The sequence below is a fragment of the Nipponia nippon genome, unplaced genomic scaffold, assembly GCF_047370975.1.
Source record: "Nipponia nippon isolate SJK-2023a ecotype South Korea unplaced genomic scaffold, ASM4737097v1 scaffold_3, whole genome shotgun sequence".
NCBI lineage: Eukaryota > Metazoa > Chordata > Aves > Pelecaniformes > Threskiornithidae > Nipponia > Nipponia nippon.
This window is the reverse complement of record NW_028262347.1, coordinates 39,147,542-39,170,434: the sequence shown is the minus strand read 5'-3', so window position 1 is coordinate 39,170,434 and position 22,893 is coordinate 39,147,542. Positions and strand designations below refer to the sequence as shown.

Sequence of the window (22,893 nt, the reverse complement as noted above, 5' to 3'; positions counted from 1 at the left end):
ATCACTCTATGAATGACAAAAAGCTAGTGCTGTCAAACTGACTTCTTTTTTTTTTGTTAACCACTACAGTTTCAACAAAATTTCAGTTGGTATTTTATTCAGCACCATAAGAGTCATCCTTGACAAGCTGTTCATACAAAAAAAAAAATAAAAATTGTCACCATCTTAGTAAATTAATTGTAATTTCGATGCCTTCAATCCAGGCTGTTTCTGCAAGGCAAAACTTGTAGTTGAAACCAGGTTCTGGCAAAAATAGCAAGTTCTGACAGCAGCTTAAACAAACTGAGCATTAGCACGGCTGGGTGGTAGGCCAGCTTAAGACTGCATTTGTAATTTTAGTTTTGAAATGTATACAAGTGCTACTTTTCCTTTTTTTCCCTAGGTACATATCTAACTCCAAAAATTGTACCCAAAGCTGCAGTTTCCTTCAGCAGTTCTTCAGCTATAACATTTGGGCAGATTAGCACCAAGTTTTATTACATTTAGACCCCCAGCAAGCATACAGTACCCAGTTTCCATAAGTATGAGAATAAAATCATCCTTAGGCCACATGATCTTCAAAAGCTTTTCCAGTGAGTAAATTTTGTTTCAGTTTCATTCTGAAGCTGTTTTCTAGAGAGAGGAGCTGCTCCCTGCATTGTACATGGCAGGAGAAACCACCCAGTGAATGCATCTCGATTTTGGTGAAATTCAGAAAAACAAGGTGGATCAGAGAGACATCCTATTAGACAAGAAAACTCTGTTATCTTTCATGAAAGCCTGGATGCCATGTAGCTTTGCTGTGGAAGCAGTAGCATCAGGGAATATTGTAAAGGAGTACCAGGGCATACCAACACTCCTGGGCTCAAAGAGACTGAGCCAGCATAAGAATGACAAATTTAGATCCTGCAGAGCAAAAGGATCCCTCTGCAGGGGAACAACAAAAGTATCACGTACAAATGGTGCTGAACTGAACAGAAGGCTCCAAAGAAGCCCTGCAGAAGGGCAATAGGCATACAGCTTGCTCTGAGCATCGTGGATGAAACCATTGAGGAGCACAGGCTTGTTAAGCTCAAGCAGACAGTCTAAAATAGCAAGGAGAGCTGGGTGAGCTAGAAAATCAGAACATACTTTGGCTCACCAAACTAGTCCTTCTGGGATGAGTCTTTCTCTTCTAAATGAAGATCTTCTTGACTGAGAAGGAACAAACTCCTTGAGGCCATTGGGAAGCTAACGATGAAACTGTACGGGGAAATGGCAAAGCCTGCTCAGGACCATGGCTGGGACCAGGTGGTGCAGTATGAACTGGTCCACAGGTATCTCTCATCTTTGGTTTCCCCGACACTTGGGTCCAATACTTGCTGCTCTGCTTTTTTTCATTAACAAGACCCTAAGACAGCATTCCTTTACAACTCCAATACAATGTGATATACATTGCACTATCCTAGGACAGAACATGCTCCTGAGCAAGACAATAAAGGCATTCAGGAGACTGAACTTTTTTTAGTCTGGTGCTGGTACGAGCTGTTGGCACCAAGTACATAAGGAACAGCAGCATTTGCTCCCCAGATGAGCATTGTGCCACAGCCAGTGCTGAGGTGGTATTAGGATGTGTGGGCTACAGAAAAGCCCTGTTTTGAGGGCCAGGATAAAGGCTGAAATTAAAAACAAATAAACAAAACAAAAACCCCTGCAAGACTGAAAATGCAAAACTGGTTAGAAGTGAGGTAAAACAAGCTTCAGCCGGACATCCAAATGATGCTATCTCTCACAGCAGTGGCTGAAAAGAACAGCAGTCTGCAAGGATGCGTTTTGGTTTGTGTTCGTGCCCACGCTGGACTTGAAGGCTTTCTTTCCAACTCTCCTGCTGCCTGTAAAGGAAAGAAAGCCTCCAGCTCCAACCATTGCAGAATGGTTGGCCAGAGCATTCCAAACACTAATCACTTGATTTTAAGTGTTCAGCACCAAGTACAGAGATTTACTGGAATGGTCAGGATTTTTGGGTTTTGGGGCTTGTTTCTTTTTTCTTTTTGTATGTGTTTTGTTTGGTTTTTTTGGGTTTTTGTTTTGTTTTGTTTTTTTAAAGAATCCACACATCTGTATAATACAATTTATTCCAAATAAAATTATTCTTTGCTTTGGCTCTTATTGAGACCTATCCCAAATAGCATCTCACACAGCAGCAGTGTTTATTTCGGTACTTGCAGCACGCAGTGCAAGCCTGTCCCCAGGCCTGCCAAAACAACCTCAACAAGCTTATGAACTCCTGAAGCTGCTGTTGGCTTACACACACATGCCCAGTGACAACTGCTGGGCAACTACCTTCCCCAGTTGTTCTTATCATCATGGCGCAGGTTGTGGTTCATTAGAATTGCATAGTTTGTTCTATTTTACTACAGTTTTCCTCCTTTCCGTCAATGTCTTTCCAGAATGGAAACCCCAGTTCTGGAGCATAACAGAATATTACAGCTAGAGTTGGGGGCTTGTTAATTTTTTTTTTTTTTTTTTTTTTTATGGTAAAATTCTAAAACAATACCTGATGGGATTTTGTTGGTTAGCCCATTAAAAAAAGCTCTCAGTAGCCATGGTAACTTACAAATATAAATTAAAAATGCACACACACACCCTTTTTTTTTAAGCCCTAGACCTGAAAAGCAAACCAGTGTATTGTTACCCAAACATCTTGATTTTAGCACTTCCAGGTAAGAAATTAATCCACTCACTAAGAGGAAGGTAAACACTGCTCACCAGTCAGCTCAGCCTGCTCACCAGAACCTGACATCTAGTTTTGTTAGGTCTCTTGTGTTATGGGCCACCATTCCCATTACAGCTGCCTGCTGAAAGCCCAGGAGAAGGGAAATCATTAGCAAGGTAGAAAGAAAATCTAGAATTATGCTATCAAATCTGCTTTTCCAGCCATGTCACTCAGCCGGTGGTTTATTCCACTCCTTGCAGCAGTGCCAAGCCATCCAGACCATACCACCAGCAACCACCTGGCTGTAGGAGGAGCATTGCAACCACCTACCTGCACAAACTTTGCCAAACTTTACGGTAAAAGTGAAGTTTAGAAATGACTTGCAAAAGATCGAAAAGGAACTTTGAAGTGAGCCAGTCGTAACAGAAAGCTTCAGTATCTTGTCAAGAAAAATAAAATTACAAGATCCGTTTCAAATCCATTCTTCAAATACCCGCAATTTCTCATCTACAAAGAAATATTGCTGCCCCCCCCGCCCCAAGTTCTTTGGCATTTGTTAATGAGGTTACAGCGCCATCTCCTGGAAGAAAATAAGTCACTGAAATTGCTCCTGAAATTTAATTTTCATTTAACTCTGCTCATACAGCCAGCTAATACACTAGATTCTGCCATGACAGTGCAACAAGGTCAAGTACCGGGACGGGTAAAACACTCCGTATTAACCTTTTTTTTCCTTAGTAGACATACTGTAAACGGTTATAATGAATATAGGGAAAGAAAGAAAAGGTTGATTTTAGCTATACTGTAAGCCTTTGAGAGGAATCATTTATGCTCCATTTTCAAGAGGCAACAGCAGATTCACGATTATAGAACCAGCACTAGGAGAGCACAAACCTGCTCAAACAGATCTGCCCATTTGTTGATCCAAAGAGAAATTAAAAGGTTTCTGGTTCAGGTCAGAGGGTATAAAACCAGAAGGTCCAAAAGGCCTACAATGAAATTAAAATACCACCGACAAGTTATTTCAGATTTATGTTTGACTTCTTTACATAAACACTGAGAAATTCATAGTAATAAAACTACTTGCACATAAAAATGCTCTTGTCAGAATTAATTTTAGCTTTTTAAAATAAAATATTACTATATGGTTTTAATTAACACCTAGCATCGGAAAAATAGCAGAGAATTGTCATTTTTTTCAGATGACTGAAAAAACTTCCACAAATGCAATGCTGATTGCTTGTATCCAGGAGGAACTGTAGCTTCAAAAAATTAAAAAATTGAAAGATTAAAAAAAAAACCAGGAAAACTCACCCGTTCTCAGACACATGTGTATACATACACACAGATATTTAGTGGAGATTTTAGTGTATTACATTACAGGGCCAGAACGCATTAATCAATAATTACTAGCAAGCACATATTTTAATCCTGCAGCTATATGTGATGTTAATACTCCTAGGTACTTTGTTATATTCATGGTGCACTCTGAAAAATTCATTACATGGCATAAAGACTGTACTTTATCACCTGGGCTTACTACTTAAGTTATGAAGAAACAATAGTTGCTTCCAAGAGTAGGAACATTATTTGTGTATTATCCCATTGAGTGGGATTGTACCCAGTGTGCTTGTTACCACATCCAACTCTACAATTGTCAGAGGACCATGAAAAATACAGCTACAGGATTAAAATACTTCAGTTATTTAAAACAACTTTTCTTTCATTAAAAGGTTCCAGGGCTTGATACTTAAGGCTCTTTCTGAAAAATGGAAAAAAAAAAAAAGAAAACCTATATTTTTATGATCTAATCAATCTAATATAATCATCTTGGGGCATCATGTCTCCCCCTGGAAAAATTGTAGTGTCTGCAGTCACAAACTTATTCATAAACCCCTGTCAAATGGGTAAGTTGGGCCCACAGGAACACGTTGCGCACAATGCAGCATCTTGCTTTTGAGCACAAAAATAACCTTCAGCACTGTGCTGTATTTATCAAGATATGATAGTGTATTTACTAATACAGCCAGGAAGAAACATTTGGGTTTTATTTTAACAAAAGTCATTGATGAGCAATGAAGACAGACTTCACTGTGAATCGGCTCTTGTTCAGCCACACGATCAACCAGCTGTAAGAACAGATTTATCAAAGATGCTTCTGATGCTGTTCTCAGATACTGTACTTTTAATAAACCCATTTCCACTGCCTTGTCAAAGAAATATCTGGTCTGCAAAATGGAGTGCATTAACTATGACATCTTTGTAGTCAAACATACTATTCTGTATGCAGTCCATAGATGTTTCCTAGGGCTTCGCTCTTCCTGTAACATTAGCTTTGTCAGAAACAAATTCCGTTTACATTGCTATAGGCTGAACTCTGGATAAAACTACAGAAAAGTATGCAGGATTTAATCAAGGCAAGCAAGACTGGGTTTTGTAGTAACACAAAGCAAAAAAACATTCACAATAAAAGATGTCATCTGTTTACAATCCTAAAGTGCACGTGTTAGAACATTTCTCAGTACAGTACCAGTACAGCAGTGCAGAAACACTGTGGTGACATTTAAGGCTAAGTTTGCAAATAAATATTTAAATCTTGTACTATATTCTTTGCCTTTTCAAAGCACTATCCAGCGAGACCGCTCCTTGATATGTTCAAGTATTAGCTGTAGTATACAACAGTGGCAGGTCACTTTCTGAGAAGAGAGAAGTGGTCTCCTTCAAAGCTGATTTAAACAGGTTGCTAAGTAAGTCTGCAAATAATTTTTTTTTTTTTAACAGCATAAGCATTCTTGATTTCAAATTACTTTTATCCACTAGACCATATTAAAGCTCAAATAAAGGAGAGAACACAGAGTAAATGTTCTCCCACTTGCTCTTTACCACTTCTGAAGGCAGGAGGTAGGAAGAACTTCTGGCTCAATTCCTGCGGAACGTTTTAGCTGATCCTGGGAATTCTGCATTGTGGTTGCTTGCTCTACTTCATTACTCGACACAGCAGCATTTTAAAGTCTCCTTTGTTGGAAATAAATTTCATTTATTGGAATGATTAGAAATATTATTAACTCTTAGTTTCAGCTATTAAATGCTGTCAGTGGGATTATTTAACATTGTATTATTTGAGGTGAATTCTCCAAAAGGAGAACAGTGAAGCAGGCCAATTTTTAGGATGAACCTTCCCTTGAAACATAATTGTGCACTTACTAAAATTACAATTAAAAATACATGTCAAAAGTAAAGAGTATTACATCCTTACAGCAAACTGGATGCTGCAAATGAGCATAACCCCATTATCTCAAGTAAAACAAAGCTCCCTTACATCTGATTTCTTACCTGCTGCAATGTGAATTGAATGATGGAGTAGATGTGACCAGATTTTTTTCTGCACCATATTGTCACCATCTTACAACAGCATATTTTGCTCAGCATCCATACTACACACAACTATGGGCCCTCACTGCACATGTGTTACCAAGGATGTTGCGAAACAGCTCCCAGGTTTTCTTCTTTCTGTAGTACAGAATGTACCTTGCTTATATGATGTAGCTAAGCATATAAAATGGCATCCATATTGCACTGGCAGCCTTTGAGTTGTTCTTAAACACATCCGATTCTCTTCAGTAATTCCAGTAGATTTTGAGGAGACATTTGTTCTCTCAACTGCAAGGTCTGATCCCACACAGACATACAGGATTATACCAGGTCTATTTGGTTAGCCATACTAGACTTTTTTTGTCCCTGGTGTGCACCCCAGGACAGCGAACAAAAAATACTTTGACCAAAGAAAATTCATTATATTCTGCAGTGCTCTTCTTGACCTTCCTTCTACAGAAGTGCCTAAACCTGCCAAAAGGACCTTTTTCTTTTTCACCCTTCCATACGTTGAAAGTTACATGGGGAAAAAAAAAAAAACCAACAAACCAACAAACCAAAACAGTCAGTTGCCCACTGTTTGTACACTCTCCCCAAACCATCCTTCAAACTCTTTCTCCCTTAATCAAAGAGAAATTGGATAACATGTATTTTGTTGATAGCTCTGAAAAAGTCTTGGAGCAATAAATGCCTAATGACACCAGTTTAAAGAAAAACCAGACCAACAAATATTAACCACTTGCCAAACAGCAATATAATATAGATTCACATTTGTATGCGATAGCCTGCCCTTGCCCTCCCTTTTAGCTTTACGTTTCCTGAATCAGCCCTGTTCAGCCACCTAACAGACCTGAAATAAATCATTCATGGACAACCAGAAATTTTTACAATTTCAGAAAATTCTTTGTCCTTACACACCCCTTGATGATATCCAGCTGTTTCAACCTGAATACATCTATTCAAACCATTGAGAAAACATTATTTTCTCCATGGATAAGTAAGCTCTCCATTTTTCTTACAAAACTCTACATAGAATGACTGAATGCACAAGGCTGAAAGCCACTCAGCCAAATTTCCACTTTACTTTTTTTTCCCCCAGAAAGATTTAAAAGGGGGGGGGGAAAAAAAAAAAAAAGAAAGAAAGGATGATCCTGCAGAAATCAAATACCAACACCACTACAAAATTACAGAATTGTGTTTTTTCTCTTATTTTAAAAAGCTGGGAGTGAAGGAGGAAAACTGAAAAAAATTGTCAACTTCTTAGAAAACGACCTGCTACTAAGGTCACTGTGTCTACCTATATACTCTCCAAAAATCAAAATAAAACAGTGTATAATCTTCCATGTCAAACAACTTTTTAATCTTTTGTATCAGCTGCTTGGAGATACAAATATTCTACCATGTTATTAGAGCTGAATTCAACCCACTTTATATGCTGAAAGTGGTACATTGTGAAAAAGCAGCGCAGAGTGCGGCGTTTTACTTTGGCTGCCCCCTACCAAGGTACTAAAAATCACCCATCTCGTCCATCTGCAGCTTCAGTTCCACATTTCTAATTTTGATGATGAGGTGATTTTGTAAATAAGTCATGATTCAAACCAGAGAGATGGGTTTTCAACCGACAGTGTTAGGAAACCCAAGAACTCAATGCAACTCAGTCACTTTAATTTAGTATCTTCCTCCTAATAAAGACTCATTTGATCAGCTTTGCACTTGGAAGAAGCTATGGTAAAGTTGTTTGACTTTGAAAAGGAATGAGGATCATGCGAAATCCAATTTTTTTCTTCTAAACGCTGGTCAATTTTTACCCTTCTGTCGAATGTGGCTGACATTTCAAAGTCTCTTATCTGTGTGAAGATCAGTGGCTGCGGAGGGAAAAGAATCGAAGTAGCTCCTCTCATACGTTCCATCGGTAAGCAGAACTTAGTGGTTACAACACAAGTCACCACCTTTCTGGCAAGCTGGTCTAAAGCTGCAGATCATTTGGTACAGTGCAAGCATTAAGAAATTGAGGGGCAAGAGAAAAATTTACGTGAAGCTACGTTCCATTAGTTGTGCTGCATACGGAACAAATTCTTTTATTTTGTCCTTAGGTATGTTTTTAAATAAGGAAATGTGTATTTTTTTTTTTTCAATATTCTAAATTCCAGTGAATTTTAGGTATACTGGATTTTCACTGCAGAGGGGAGTGGTTGAACTATGAACTTCCTCACAAATGGCATTCAGTTGCATTTAAGCATAGCATCTCTTTGAGAAATCCCACCTTAAAATGGATACTACATGCAATTCATGAAAGAACTGTCTTCATGCGCAATGGAAATGGGGTAGATATGAGAGATAAACCTGAGCCTTCTAGCAAATAAATAACCTTAGCAAGGATGGGAGAAAGAAAAAAAAAAAGTCTTCTAGAGGACTTGAGATTACACCATCAAGAATCCCCAGGAAGGGTGGCACCAAAGTAACAGTAATCAGATGATTAGGAGTCCAATACTTATTCAGTTGAAGAGAAGAAAGGCTGGAGGTTGAATGGAAACTACAGTCATATGTGAACAATTTTTTTTTTTTTAGCTCTATTAATAAAAACATTGGGAAAGAGTGAATTGCAAACTTTTTCTACTACAGGTATATCTTTACTGCACTGAACCAAGTGACACAGCTTATTTCCTAAAGTCTGCAGCAGCCGTATTGAACTGCCTCCAAATTGTCAGGTGGGAGAAATCCACATATGAAGGGAAAGAATTTCTTCAGAATAAAAGAAAAAATAATGGAAATATAATAAAAAAACTTTTAACTCCTTCAGAATAAAAGTCTTTTCAGAACGACTATGTACTTTTGTCAAAATACCTCTGGTTGGATTTTTTTTTTTTTTTCTCTAAAGGAAGAAGCAGGGAATAGAAATTAAAACCCTTAAGTTCTGGGATCACAGAAGTTCACAGCGTGCTAATTACTTTTTTTTTCCCCCCTTCTGTATTTCCCATTCTTCAAAACTATGATCAAAGGCAGAATACAAAAGCAAGGAGAATTATTTTAAATGAAAATACTCTCACTTTACAATTTCATTTTCTCTTTCTCAGTGCTACATTTCAAGTAACATCTGTCTTCCAGACAGTGTCTGTGTGGTTCTCAGAAACACGCTCATTTCTTCTCTGGTTCAGGGTTATGTTCTAAACCACAATGTACAGACTAAAATCAACAGAAACCCTTTTGTTTGTTTTGGGGGATGGCTGACCTTTCTGAAGGCTGTTTTCTCCTTATCAGAGATTATGTGGAAACATTAAAGCCTCATGGGGTGGAAACGAATCTAAAGAAGTCTAACTCCCTACCAAGACAAAATTGCCTCATCCTCACAAAAGCACCTCTTGCAGGAAAATTTCCCTGCTTCACCAACACTGGTCATGGAACATTAATTTACTTCATTATTCTTGAGAACTCCGATTTCCTTCTCCTCCCCCAAACTCAGACACAATGAAAAATTATAAATGGATACTGACGAAAAAGCTCAGTTTTGGTGTAAGAGCTGTAACTCTATACTGAAGAGCTCTTCTAGAGCAGGGGGCAACACTCGCTGTCCCAACGCCTGCCTGTTCATGTTCAGTAGTGCAGCAAGCAAAAGCTTTCCATCTCATAGCAAGGAGGAAACAAGGACAAAAAGAAAAGCAATAAACTGACTAGTATTTTTCATTTCTCCAAAATCAATTTTAAGAACAGTAACAACAACAAAAAAATATTTTATCTTAAATTTAGAGCAACAGGGAAATAAAACTCGGATGCTGCAGGCTTAACTGTTTGGTATTTGGCACAAACAGGTGTCATTTCAGTCAGAATGATCAAGATAAACAAAACAAAAATCAAGAAAACCCCACACACTTCCAACGCCACATGTTACTTTGCTTTCAAAGTCATCTCAAGGGGAGGCAAGGAAGGGGAAGGACCAGTAAATATGAGAACAGTTGCTAAATCACTACTACTAACCAGTCCACCAGAGCAGGGTGAACTTGTTCCTAGCACCATTACTGAGTATATCTGTTAAGCCAAATACAATAGTAGCAGATACGAACTTTTAATTCATATTTCTAATTTGAGTTGATGAAATGTTAAAATAATCTTTCATTTGAGAGAAACAATGCTGCTTACATGCATATGTACTGCTTTGTTCCCCTCATGAAAATACAATCTGGAAGTAGTTCAGGTCTTTTTATTTTGTCAACTGCTATATTAGATGTAACACTTTGAAGGGAAATTATATAAAAAGAAATCAATTTACATGATTTAAGTGCAGCATCCTTAAGGTACTTGTAGTTTTCAATTTATAATTTTAGAAAAGACCTCCCTTGCAAGGATGGCAAGATTTTTCATGGAAAAATCAGAGCATGAAGTACTTCTGATACACAAAAATATTTAAAGGCAAGAATCTACAATGCGAGGACTAGCCAACCATTTCTATATTATGTGCAAGCTTATTAATTGGTCTCAATTGCCTGCGTGCAAAATGATGAAAAACACTAGAGCAAGTTCTAGTCATACCAAAAATCTTTTAAGAGCAGCCTTTCAGAATTCTGGTTTTGTTTTAGTAAGAGTAATTTCATATTTTACTTTCAGATATTTAGCATTTAAAGAACAGCTACAGGTATTCCTGACATCATCCTTAACAGAACTACCCAAACCTAATTATTGCAATAAAAGCATAAATACACCAGATTTACCCACATACTTGGATATACAGTGGGGAAAAACAACAACAAAAAACTTTCAATCAACAGATCCAGTGAAAGTCAGTGGAATTTGAACACCTAACCTAGTTAGACTTTGTAAACTAATAAATAATTTCAGTAATTATGGTGCAGTTACAACCTTTATGAGCCTGTCTTCCTGCATCACTGAAATAGCCAACTGCTACTTGGAGAGAACCATACTCTCAGAATTTCTGTAATTTACAGGGAAGACTTAATTGTTATTTTCCCACCTGCTTCATCAGTGGTCAAAGTGAAAATTAGTCTCTTGCAAGAAAGCATTCACTATGTAATATAGCTCAACCTTCTCTTCTGTCCTTAAGCTTGCTCCACTGTAATGTACTATAAAACAAAGCAAAGATTATTTGCATCCACCACACTAGGCATTATGGTAGTACATAAACACACACAAATCTCTCAACTACAAATGTAAGTATCCTGTTTACTTACCATTGTCACCTACTCCATTTACGTATTTTAGCCTCACATTTCATGTTTATCATACCATTCTCACACCTAGCTTTAGGTCTATAAAACATTTTAATGCATTATGAAAACTTAAAACAAAAGTTCTAAGATTAGTTTGACAACTAATTAGCACAACAGATTCTTAATTAGGAGGCCTGTATATTGCTGTAATTGAAGTAGATGAGTTATACAGCAAGATAAAATGCACCTAATTCACGGTGCTTTTTCTACCATATGGTTTCTTCTCTAGAGTCATTCCATTCTTTTTTCATGACATTTAGATATGTTGGTATGTTTAATCTCATTTATTTCTACTTCTAGAAGGCAATTGTTACATTAGTATGAAGACTTTGGAGACAGAGAAAGCTACAATTTCAAAAATTTCTACAGCATTAAAATTGTTACTACTGAATGAGCTCATAGATCTCTTCGTTCAGGTCCTTTCATTAAAGTAAAATGCACCAGTATCTCTCTCCCCTGCTTTTCCCAAGCTGCAAGTGTGTAAGGTGAAGAATTTGCCCCCGAATCCCAATGCTCACAGGAAACCACCTCCGAGGTTATAAAAATGTGTTTGTTCAGTCACGTAGCAGCTTATGCCATGTATCCATGTAACAGGTTTTCAAAATATCAAACTAGCTAAAAAATACCAGTTAACTAGAGAAAAATCAAATTCAGATGAGACTAAAAAGACAATGAAGCAATTGCATTAGTAAGTAATGACAAGTCTCAATTTGAGGCAGTGATTCCCCATCTTTTGCTATTACATTCCCAAATCCAGTTCATTGCAGGACCACCAGCTATCACCTTCTTGTCTACTTTTAGATTACTTCAGCATATTCATGGCAGATTTTTTTTTTCTTGTATCTGTTTGCTAACTCTCTCTCTCTCCAGTCTTAAGACCATTCCCTGTTTCCTGTCTCACCAGAATGCTGAATGACACCTGCAGCACTGCGATCTACTGGTGGTTCCATGTGCCAGAAAACATTGACAGGCACAAAATGATGGTCTGGCAATACTTGCCTGGGTAACACTATATATTAGTGCCTTAACAAAAGCTGTTGGATGAAGAATAGGAGGTAGAAGCCACTGAACAAACCTCCTTTCATACTTTTATAACAAAAGCAAAGTCGAATCCAGACTTCAGCAGCCACTGAGCAGCTATTGTTGTTCTCTGCTTCTTTTACCTCCGTCTCATCCTATTTCCCTCCAGTCTTCTGGTTTGTCCACCTCAATGCCAGGGGATGCAGCCTTTGAGTATGAAAAACCATGAAAACTGCAGGAGTCGTCATATTTACTGTAAGAACATCTGCAGGATCATACTACTGGCATTTAAAACAACCAGGTTAAGACAACCAACCTTCATTCGTCCCTTCCTGTATGAATGTTCTGTATGTCAAAATACCTGAAAACTGCACTGATACAGTAGAACTTATTTTAACTTGCATTACGAATAAACTGCACATGCTGTTTTACAGACAATATATATTTGTAAACTCGCTCATGCAAAATTAGTGTGCACAACAGGGATATTTGTTTTCTAATCCCTGCACCTTTAAAAATGACATTTACGTCTGCTTGTTTTGAACTGTGCCCAAACCCTCTCTTTAATAGAATAAATCTTACACAGAATTCATCTGCCAGCCAAACCAATTTATGAAGCTGAAACAAAAAAGAATAAAAAGTTGTACAAAAACACGGTGCACCTGGACGCTTGATTCCCACCTTCCCCCCTTTTTTGTTTACAAGTAGAAAGAGTGAATAAAAGAAAAAAAATAATCATGGTCACAAAATTTTGACATTTTAATCCTAAACATTACAGGGCAAATGGATGTTGGAACCTATTTCCATACACCATGCGTCAACTTTTTAATTCCCAAATGTGGCCAAATCCACTAAAACAAGAGTGGTTAACAAACTCTGGATTATGGAAATACATTTCTGGAATAAATGCTAGAAAAGCAACAATGGGAAAAGCCAACTGTCTCCATAAAGGTAAATAAAGTGGAACAATGTGTAGATTAGATACTTTTTCTGTTTCTTACTCATAACCTGTCAATTCAGTGCATCATATGGTTCAACATAATGGTCCCCATTCTGGACAAACATCTAACTAGTGTCCATTGATTCCAAGTTAGTGGATGATGAATCTTTTTGGATACTTTCAAAGATGGCTGCCAGCTCAGGGTTAGAGCTTATCTGTGACTGAAATTCACTCATTAATGGACTCTTCTCTGCTTCTGGAATGGTTAGAAGTGCTGCTACTGCCCTCATAGCAGACCTTTTCAGTTCATCTTGCTTTTCAAACTCCTGTTTCACTGAGTTTGCCTTTACCTGGGCGGGGGGGGGGGGAGAAAAAGAAAATATGTTTGAAATTTTTGCTTAACCCTCCCTCTACACCCACCTTAAAAAAAAAAAAAGTTATCTTACAAAGACCTATTTCCTTCCATACTACCACTTTGCACAGCTTTCAAAATGGCCTAAGCTCTTAAAAAACAGAAAAAAAAAAACCAAAAAAACAAGCAAAAAACCCCCTCCAAACATCTACTTTTAGCAGACTTTTTACCAGCAGTTTACAAATAAGACTGAAACTTGAATAGTGCAAGGTAAGCAGAAAGAGGTTGTAAGCTACCAAGTCAATTACCAAATGAAAACAATTATAGCAGCCAACCTCTGAGCTAGTGAGGTCAGTAAACAACATTAAAATGATATTATCACAATACTCCAGCTTCCAGAAAATAGAAATCTTTAAAAAGTTGACCTTTATTAGAATAACTGCTTAACCCTCCGCTATAATTCTCAAAGGTGTTTCAGTGATACAAAAATAAATTATGATTAAAAGCAGTCAAATTTCTTGATGTGAAATATGACAGATTACAGTAATAGAAAAGCAAGGTAAACCAGGCATTAAATGACTGTCAGAGCATACAGGTGGATTAAGACAAGGGCAGGAATGGAAGAAGACTAACTGTGCCAAGACCCAAGAATCCCGTAATATAAATGAAGAAGGGAAAACCAAAACAAAATAAAAAAACCAGCAAAAATAGGACTGCTTTACACTGCCTCCATCCTTCGTCACCCAAATGCTTGTCTGCAACAACGTAATCGTTAGAAGTCAGAAAAACTCTCAGTGTTCCAGTTTCAGTATTTATAATGAAATGAGACTTACAAGTTGCACAAGTGGCAGCTAGATTTTTAAGGAACAAAAGAAATGACTTCAAAGAAACAGAGAATTTTTAAAAAGAAGCTAACAATTCTACTCTTCCATTTGTAATTTAAAGAAATTGAATACATATATAAGGGCCCACGTATTTATATTGCCCTATTGCAGCTTATGAACTATCACTCAGGAAATGCTCCAGCAATACACACAGATTCTCAGAAGTATTCTTCATACATTAATTCATTTATACTTTTATAAGACAATGCAAAATAATTAGCTTAAATAAGTTTTAAATTTAAAACAATACCTTAGTTGTACATGTAGCACGCAAAGGTTCAACAAGCCTATCCAATCTCTGCAGCACTGCGCTTGGACAAAGGGTAGACAATCTCACCAACATTAAAAAGGTTAGCATCTAGGTTGAGAGAAAACCAATTCAACAGTTATGCTCAGCACATATATGGAGAGATACTTCCTACAATGCAACCTTTTTAACAGCAACACTTTAATGAAAATGGCAAATATCTTGCAGTACTTAAGCACATGAAGCAATATTTTTACCATTTCAGTCTATTCACTATTTAAAATATTTTGACTAAGTCACTGCGTACACAGAGAAAAATGACAGCTAACCTTAATATCATAGTGATCCTTCAGGCCATCTTCAACATGGTTTAAGAATTCAAATATATCTAGTCTATCCAAACAGCTATCCAAAAGAGTATACATGCACTCAAAAGCTGCTTTCCTTATGTCCAATCCATCATCAACTGTATGCTTAAATGGTCCCATTTCCACCTGTCAGCAAATAAAAAACAAAGTAATATATTTACAAAAACAAAGAATCTACTTACATTTAGCACTGTTTTTCTTAGTTAACATACCTCTCTGATTAACTCCTTTCTGACTTTTGTTTCATTGTAAAGATGAGGAAGCACAGTATCTAAGAGGTCCCTTATTAATGATGGTTTATTGTGTGCAGCTGAGTTAAATGTCACTAGGGCTACTCTCCTGACATTGAGATCCGGGTCCTCCAATGTTTTCAGAAAATCACCTGCAATCATGTAGAGAAATAAGGCAACCTATGAGGATCTTTTTCATTTGCTACTTTAAAAATATCTTTGCTTAGTTTTAACCTTTTAAAAGGATGTATTTAGTGCAGGACTTATTTTGATGTAACACAGACCAATACCAGCTATTTTAGCATGATTACACAAATAAATCTATTTAATCATAATCATATCAGAAGTATTATGTAACTGAGATATATAGCATTTCAGATAATGAAACAGAAGTAAAAAATACCACCAAAATAAATGGTTATCACTTAATGATATTTCAACTTTTTTTTTAAAGGTATAGTGTGTAAATTAATGAAAATTATACTTAACACAATCCTTCCTTTTCTCCATTGAAGTCTCTCAGAATATGCATTAGAAAACCAATTTAAATTCTGCAGTTCAAGAATTAGAGAACACCTCTTAAGGAAACTATCAATGTATTGATTTTTAACCCCTGAACTGGCTTATAGAAAATTCCTAAATTACCAGAAGATAAGCCCACTCAGTATGTATTAATGTAGCGACACCTCTCATTCCACCCCACCACACTCTCTGGGCATTTTCAATTTACAATGTCTATAGTTCTATAACACAGACTTGTTAAAATAAATGCCTGCAGGAACAGATCATATTTTGCCCCAATGTTTGTGAAGTTTTACTAGCAACTTCCAAGAGGAAAGGAATTTTTAAAAGGAGAAAAATAAAAGGGTGTAAACATCAAAGTGACTTCTACACAGGAAAAAAGCCCCCCAAAAACCCAAAAAACTAAAACCTGGGTAACAAAACTAAAGATGACTGAGATTTTTTAAGTACAAGATACTAATAGTTTTTTGACTGGATAATCAATACGTATTTCCAGAAACCAAAGAGGTAAGGCAGCTTCACAGGGAGGGACAGCCGGGGGAAAAACCCACAAGCATAGTTAATTCTTTAACATATTATTAAAAAATTTTAAGCTTAGTGACAAAAGTAACACATAGGAACTGACACCACTTCCCCATAAATAAAAACCTTGCTCTCTACAAAACTGTATGTTTTCAAAGATTAATCCTTTTTCCCCCTATTGGTTTTAGCAGTATACACAATTTTTATGCATCTTGAAACCTGTTATCAAGCCACTATAAAACATTCACCATAGCATATTAAACAAATCTACAATACTTTGTCATACAAACGAAAAAAAGATCAAAAAACCACGGCATTGCAAAGTTCTTCATCATACTGATGTTATACTGAAAGCTCTGATTACCTTATCCCTGTAAAGACATACATGCTTCCAATAACTTTCAGATCACAAAGCATTATAGAATTCTAAGGACCTAAATTTACAATTCGCCACCTGGTAATACTCAGAATTCACATGTGCATACATATTGTAAATGACTGAATGTCAAATATTTGCAAGACCACCCTTCTGGGTAAAAACAGTACCTTACTACATCAAACTGATAAAATTTGCAAGAGCATGGGAAAGGAAACCAGCTTTTGGGTACTGTCTTCTAAAAGCCCTAGCTCCTTGTATTCTTTGCCCCTCACAGCTTCAATACGTACCATTTTCATCACACAACTTTTCCTGCTCAGAATTCAAACAAGCTACAATTAATAGAAATAGTTGGCTAGTATGGAAACATTTTATAACTGTTCCAACAGTTACCATTAGCAGCTAATTCTGGTACCTGCAAAATATTTTTTTCTGAAAACACAACAAACAATTATTAAGAGCAATTCTATTGCTTGAAACCGTAGAAGCTGTCACTAAAGTAAAGAACTTACCTATGCAGTTCTTCAAGAGTGGGTCTATGGGTTGTGGATGATCAGAAATAGTGAACTTGACAGCAGTAACCACCGAACTTCGAGCATATGAGGACCCTAATATGAAACAAAAGTGTAAATACATAACATTAAAACAGTACAACTACAGAATTTAAATCATGTTCAATTCCATTCTTTTTAAACTTCTAATACTCTTAAGAACACAAACGAAGAAGTGTTACTTATTACTAGCAATGAAATATGTTTTCTCCGTAGACGTTCTTGTGTTCCATTTTAAACAGGGGAAAAGAGACCATAACATTTGTAATAAACATTTAACATTACCTGCTACAGAAAATTCAAGTTAATGAGCCTATTAGGACAGATTTTTTTTTAATTCACCACATAAGCCTACAATCCACTCTCCTCTTTAAAACAGAAACACATGAAGAACACATGTCAATATTCCTGATATGAAACTGATTAACGAATTATGTACAATGACCCTTCCTAATCCTTAAAAATTTCAGAATTCTTATCTGAAGATTAGGAACATTGTAATTTACACCAAAATGTCAACGTGTTGCAACGGGTTTGTCAAGTACTGCTGTCCCTTTGTCGCCCATGCTCCCTCCCCTTTAAGTTTGTAACTCTTAGTTAAACATAACAACATTAATTGAAATACCACAGTCTGAAAGCAGACCGTAAAATTAATTCATGTTATGTACGACTAACTTCTTCTAGTACATATGGAACCATCTAAGCTTCACATTGTTGGGGTGGGAGGAAAGCAAAACTTCAAGAATATCACAAAATTTAAGGAAATAATTTGCAAAACTAGATCAATTTATTAATAGATAAGGCCATTTGCTACAATACGGATATGAGTTACTACTACCCACCTGATGCCAAGTATCCCTTGAGCCGTGGAAGCAGAGTCTCTGGGTCTATTAACGTAAGCTTGCCCAAGCATTCAGCAACAACATTCCTTGTACCCTCTTCTGCACATTCGCAGTGTTTCAGGAGTAAGGCCCAGATGTTCTCAACATATGGTTTGAGACCAATCACTGATGCAGAGCTAATTATTTCTTTCAAGGAATGAAGAAGAAGGTATTGCCTCTTAGGCTGACTGGTTATTTCTTGTAAGACAAATGGCAGATACTCAGGAAGATTGCCAACACTAATACTGCCTAATGCATAAGATGCCGCCGATTTGACTTCTTCACTAGGAGAAGAGAATGCTTCTAGTATTACAGACTTCAGCTCAATTTGTCCACTTAAGTCAATGTGATGCCCAACTTCCCCAAGAGAAAGCAAAGCCAAAAGCCGAATGGAATCCGTGGACCTTGAGTTCTTGACATCTTGAATGAACTGACCTACAACTGCTGGTCCTTCCTTAGGGCAGGCTCGAGTAAGGGCAGCAACACATTTGGCAATGGAATAGTAAGACTGCTTGTGAGTAAGTGCTGTGCTCTGTGAGTACACTGGACCCGTTAACATGCGCAGTAAATCCATATAGCCTAAATTATTTGTACCAGTCACAACCAAAGCTTGGAAGAATTCTAGCATGGCACTAAGTGCTCCACCCTGAAGTAGAGGCGATCTCACCAGCCCAATAAGTTCGTTGAGAATGGACCCACTAATCTTTGACAGGGAGGAAGGATATACTTTAGCCAGCGTTGTGAGAAAACTGATGGCCATCTGTGATACATGCATATCACTTTCACTAATTAGAGGTGGAAGCTCATCCAGGACAGCATCAATCATGGCAGCTGTCAAGCTGTCACTGTAATTCTTAATTAAAATATCTAGAGCAGAAAGAGTGCCCAGTTTCAAAGCTCGCTGGTTCTTTCTCAAAAAAGAAGCAAGAATAGGAACTCCTTCCCCAAGGATTGGTCTCAAATCTATCTTCAAAGGAGAACCAGCAATCAATGTCATGGCCTTCACTGTAGTTAACCGAGTGATCTCATTCTTCAGTCTCTCTAGGAAGATCTGAAGCGTACTAGGCAGGTCTGTGCCTAGGCTGTCACCAAGGCTACAAATTATTTGACCCATGCAAGATATTGCCCTTTCTTTCACCTCCTGATCAATGTCAGCAGCCTTTAATCTCTTGATTGTGCAAGTAAACAAATCTTTGATATATGGAGTAGCATCAAAGGAAGAAGGCTGGTCTAAAGGACGAATGACTTTCACAAGTTGTTGGGTAACCAAAAGCGCCTCTGATGTTATCTTGTAAAATGGGTCTCCAACACAAGCTACAACTGGAGGTACCAATGCTTGAACATGAGGATGAAAGACTTGGGGAGAATGATTGCAGAGGATCACATACAAACAGGACAAAGCATCTATCTTCAGATTAGAAGAACTTGATTTGTCATTCAGTGAAAAAATTATTCCTGGAATAAAAAAGAAAAATGTATTTTTAGGTTACGTATTTATATTGTTAGAACACTTCAAAATTTCTGAGGGAAGGCAGCTATACTCAATTTATGTTTTCCTGCTCCCAGCCTTTCTTGAATGCTTCCAAGCCCCTTTTACCATTTTATTCAATCAATTAGTTTTCAAGCTTCCTCTACACAGAGGACATGGGCCATTTGATGGCTTGTGATGTATTTTCTTAATTATAACGGGATTCTGAACCTTCAACTTTTCCAAACTTACTTTTCCTTATACTTCAAAATTCAACATTTTAGGTCCCAAAAGCTAAAATATGGACAATGTTTCACTCTGTTGAGATGAGAAAGAAGGCAATTTGATCTTGCAATTAAGAAGCAAATTAACTTTTTTTTTTTCAGACATAGAAGAAAAAAATCTCAGTCTTAGAGCCAACCCTTGTTTTCAAGACTAATGGAAATATGTCGCTAAAATATTTATATGGATCCATACGGTAGCTGATTATTTTGCCGATTTCTTTAAAGAGAAGCAACATTTCAAAGCTTTTGCAAAAAACACAGTCAAGACTTAAAGACTTCGAAACTCCACATGCAACTTACTAATAAATCTTTAAGTTAATAATATGTTTCTCATACCTGGTACAAGTACAGGAACATGTTGTGTTAGGGCTCCAGGTAATACATTTACTAGCTCAGTCAGCATGTTAAAGCAACACTGACGAGTCTTCACACTTTTCTCCTTCATCTGTTTGTGCAAGGCTTTAACTATGTTGGGGACCTGTAATCATCGCACATCTGTTAATTGATTCAATAGCTGACATTTCTTTCATCTTTGATCACTGGGGGGATATAAAGAAAGATGTGTGTCCTACTCCTCTATTTCTGATTTCGCTACAGAACTAGAGAAGTTATAAACACTGGGAAATGAAGATTCAAAAGAATTGTTACGTAAAAAACCAGTAATTTAACTTTAAAAGGTGACATGAAACAAAGCAAAACTAGATTTGCTAGATAAAACTGTAGAGAGCAACAATTGAAGTCACCCAAATAATTCATTTAGAAAAAGTTTTTCAGCACTATCCTTTTTATTCTGCAAATAAAATATGTTGTAGCAAATCAAATTTTATCTTGATCGTTAGAGCTCACATCTGCATTACAGAATGCACAAAACAACTATTTTGCTTTGGTAATTTGGCTAAGCTCACAGGACATGCAACTTTTACAGGTGATGGTAAACAACTGAAGTCAGATAAGCACATTTGCATGAGTTGGTACTTTCAGTTTCCAAGACTGCTGCACTCTTCCAGGCCAGTTTACCTGGCTTGCTCTCTACGTTAGTACTACAGTAATAAACTGTAAATCTGTGTATGAAGAAAGTATGATATGGCATATTTCAAGAACTATCCTTATGAACAGGGCACAACTTCAGTGTGTCCTCTCAAAGATAACAAAAATTTTGACAAATAACCTGACTCTGAAGCATTGTCAAAGGTGTCTCTCCTTGTTCCATTGCATCAGGATCACAAAGCCAACTTTGCACAGGTCGAGTTTGTTTTAAAAGAGAAAGATATGCATGAAAAACATCTGCTTTAACATTCTCTTCACGTTCTTTGAATCTGGCTATTAAAGCAGGAGATACAGTTTTGTAGAATTCCGGAAGCATTTCATGTCGTGTGCTAACCACAGCATCCAGACATTTAGCAGCTGCACGCCTCACTTTCCAGCTCATGTCATCATCATCACTATATTCATCATCACTCCCTTGAAAAAATAAATTATGCATATGTTCAAGTCTAAACAATCAAAGCATCAAGTTTTATTTTAAACAATTAATTCTCCTCACTTTAGTTATATCATCCTACATGCTTTTGCCTTTTTCCACCTTTCAAGTATTTTAAAATATTTGTCTTGTACTTTATGTTCACCCTTGGAATTATTTCTCTCTCAAAACAACATCCTCTACTTTTATTCCAAGAAGTGAGTTCATAAGGTATGTTTAAAAACAGTACAAAAATTGAATACAAAAGTATACGAGTCATTCAAATGCTGGTACTTAGTAGCAATACCACCCATATCAATTTTCTCAGATAAGTGCAGGTTCACAAGCTCTTCCTCTCCCCCAAAACAAAAAGAGAATATACCTTGATCATCATCATCACCGCCATCAGCATCCATAGCATTTTCATCTTCATCTTCATCATCATAATTGTAATTAGGATCATAGGTAAGATATTTAAGACAAATGTTTATAATAGTAGATACATGAGGATAAACTTCTTTAGGACATCTGTGTAATATAAAAATACAATCAATATCAAATTACTTTGAAGAATTAAAATATTTCTAAAAGACTTCATGCCACATACTGTACTTTGGAGACATTAGCCAAACCAAGTACCATCAATGCATCCATCTGAATTACAGAAATTCAGAAAGGAAAGTCAGAAAACACAATGCTGCTATGTAGCTGGATCTCCTAGACTGGAAGGTTGTGGAGGACCAAAATATGCCTTTGGGTATCAATTTTTTGTCACCACTATTCGATAACAAATATTATTAGAATACTTCCCCCCTCCTGTTTGCGTAAGTAGCAATGGCACAGTAAAAAGTTTCTGAAGTAGAGACATAACACACTGCTTAACAGTTTAGTTACAAGATAAGAGTTAGAGGAACAGTTCCAGTTCAAAGCTTGCAAAAATATTTTGTACCAAGGAGACTGTCTCTTGACAGCCTGCAACCAAATGGCACACTATTAGATCTTAAGAAAGCCTGAAATAGGTACCTGAGAATAACTTACCTCCTAACAAAGGATTCAAAGGCTTGAATGCAATACTCTCGTAGTTCATCATCATCTACATTACAAAACTTTACAACCAAAGGGATTATTTTCTCGAGATATTCACCTGGTAAGAGAAAAAAATTAGCAAAGTAATTACTCTCATCTAAAAACTTGTAAAGTTACAGATAATTTGTGTATTTTTCTTACCTATTCTATGACCTGCTTGCCTACTGATAGCAGCAATACACTGTATATAGGTCCTAGTTGTTGACATGGAATCATTTTTAGACAGCTCTGTCAACAGATGTTCAATGAGGTCAACAAAAACCATATTGCCACAACTCATAACCAGGTGACCAAGAGCAATGATGGTTCTTTTCCTCACAGCAAGTCTGGGGCTAGTCAGCTGGGGGAGCAGACAGGTCAGAATTGAAGGATGGAAGTTAACAAGCAGTCCTCCTTGCCTTAAAACAGACAAAACACAAACTCAAACCAATTGAATCT

The 22,893-nt window shown here is 36.9% G+C and overlaps 1 protein-coding gene across 3 annotated transcripts in view; it reads right to left on the bottom strand.

The window, feature by feature from the left end:
- Positions 1-3,837: 3,837 nt before the first annotated feature.
- CAND1 (cullin associated and neddylation dissociated 1) overlaps positions 3,838-22,893 on the bottom strand; it is a 37,846-nt gene continuing 18,790 nt past the window's right edge. For 2 of the 3 annotated variants that reach the window (XM_087763948.1, XM_087763950.1), the window contains 11 exons: positions 22,597-22,853; positions 22,408-22,513; positions 21,752-21,897; positions 21,079-21,371; positions 20,247-20,388; positions 18,120-19,613; positions 17,239-17,334; positions 15,289-15,458; positions 15,038-15,202; positions 14,712-14,819; positions 13,021-13,575 (listed from right to left, as the gene is read on the bottom strand). In XM_087763948.1, coding sequence (XP_087620074.1) covers positions 13,351-13,575; positions 14,712-14,819; positions 15,038-15,202; positions 15,289-15,458; positions 17,239-17,334; positions 18,120-19,613; positions 20,247-20,388; positions 21,079-21,371; positions 21,752-21,897; positions 22,408-22,513; positions 22,597-22,853 — 3,202 coding nt within the window. In that variant the 3' untranslated portion in view covers positions 13,021-13,350. Of the gene's footprint in view, positions 5,690-13,020; positions 13,576-14,711; positions 14,820-15,037; positions 15,203-15,288; positions 15,459-17,238; positions 17,335-18,119; positions 19,614-20,246; positions 20,389-21,078; positions 21,372-21,751; positions 21,898-22,407; positions 22,514-22,596; positions 22,854-22,893 lie in introns of those variants that run through there. The other variant, XM_087763949.1, reaches the window with a different exon arrangement.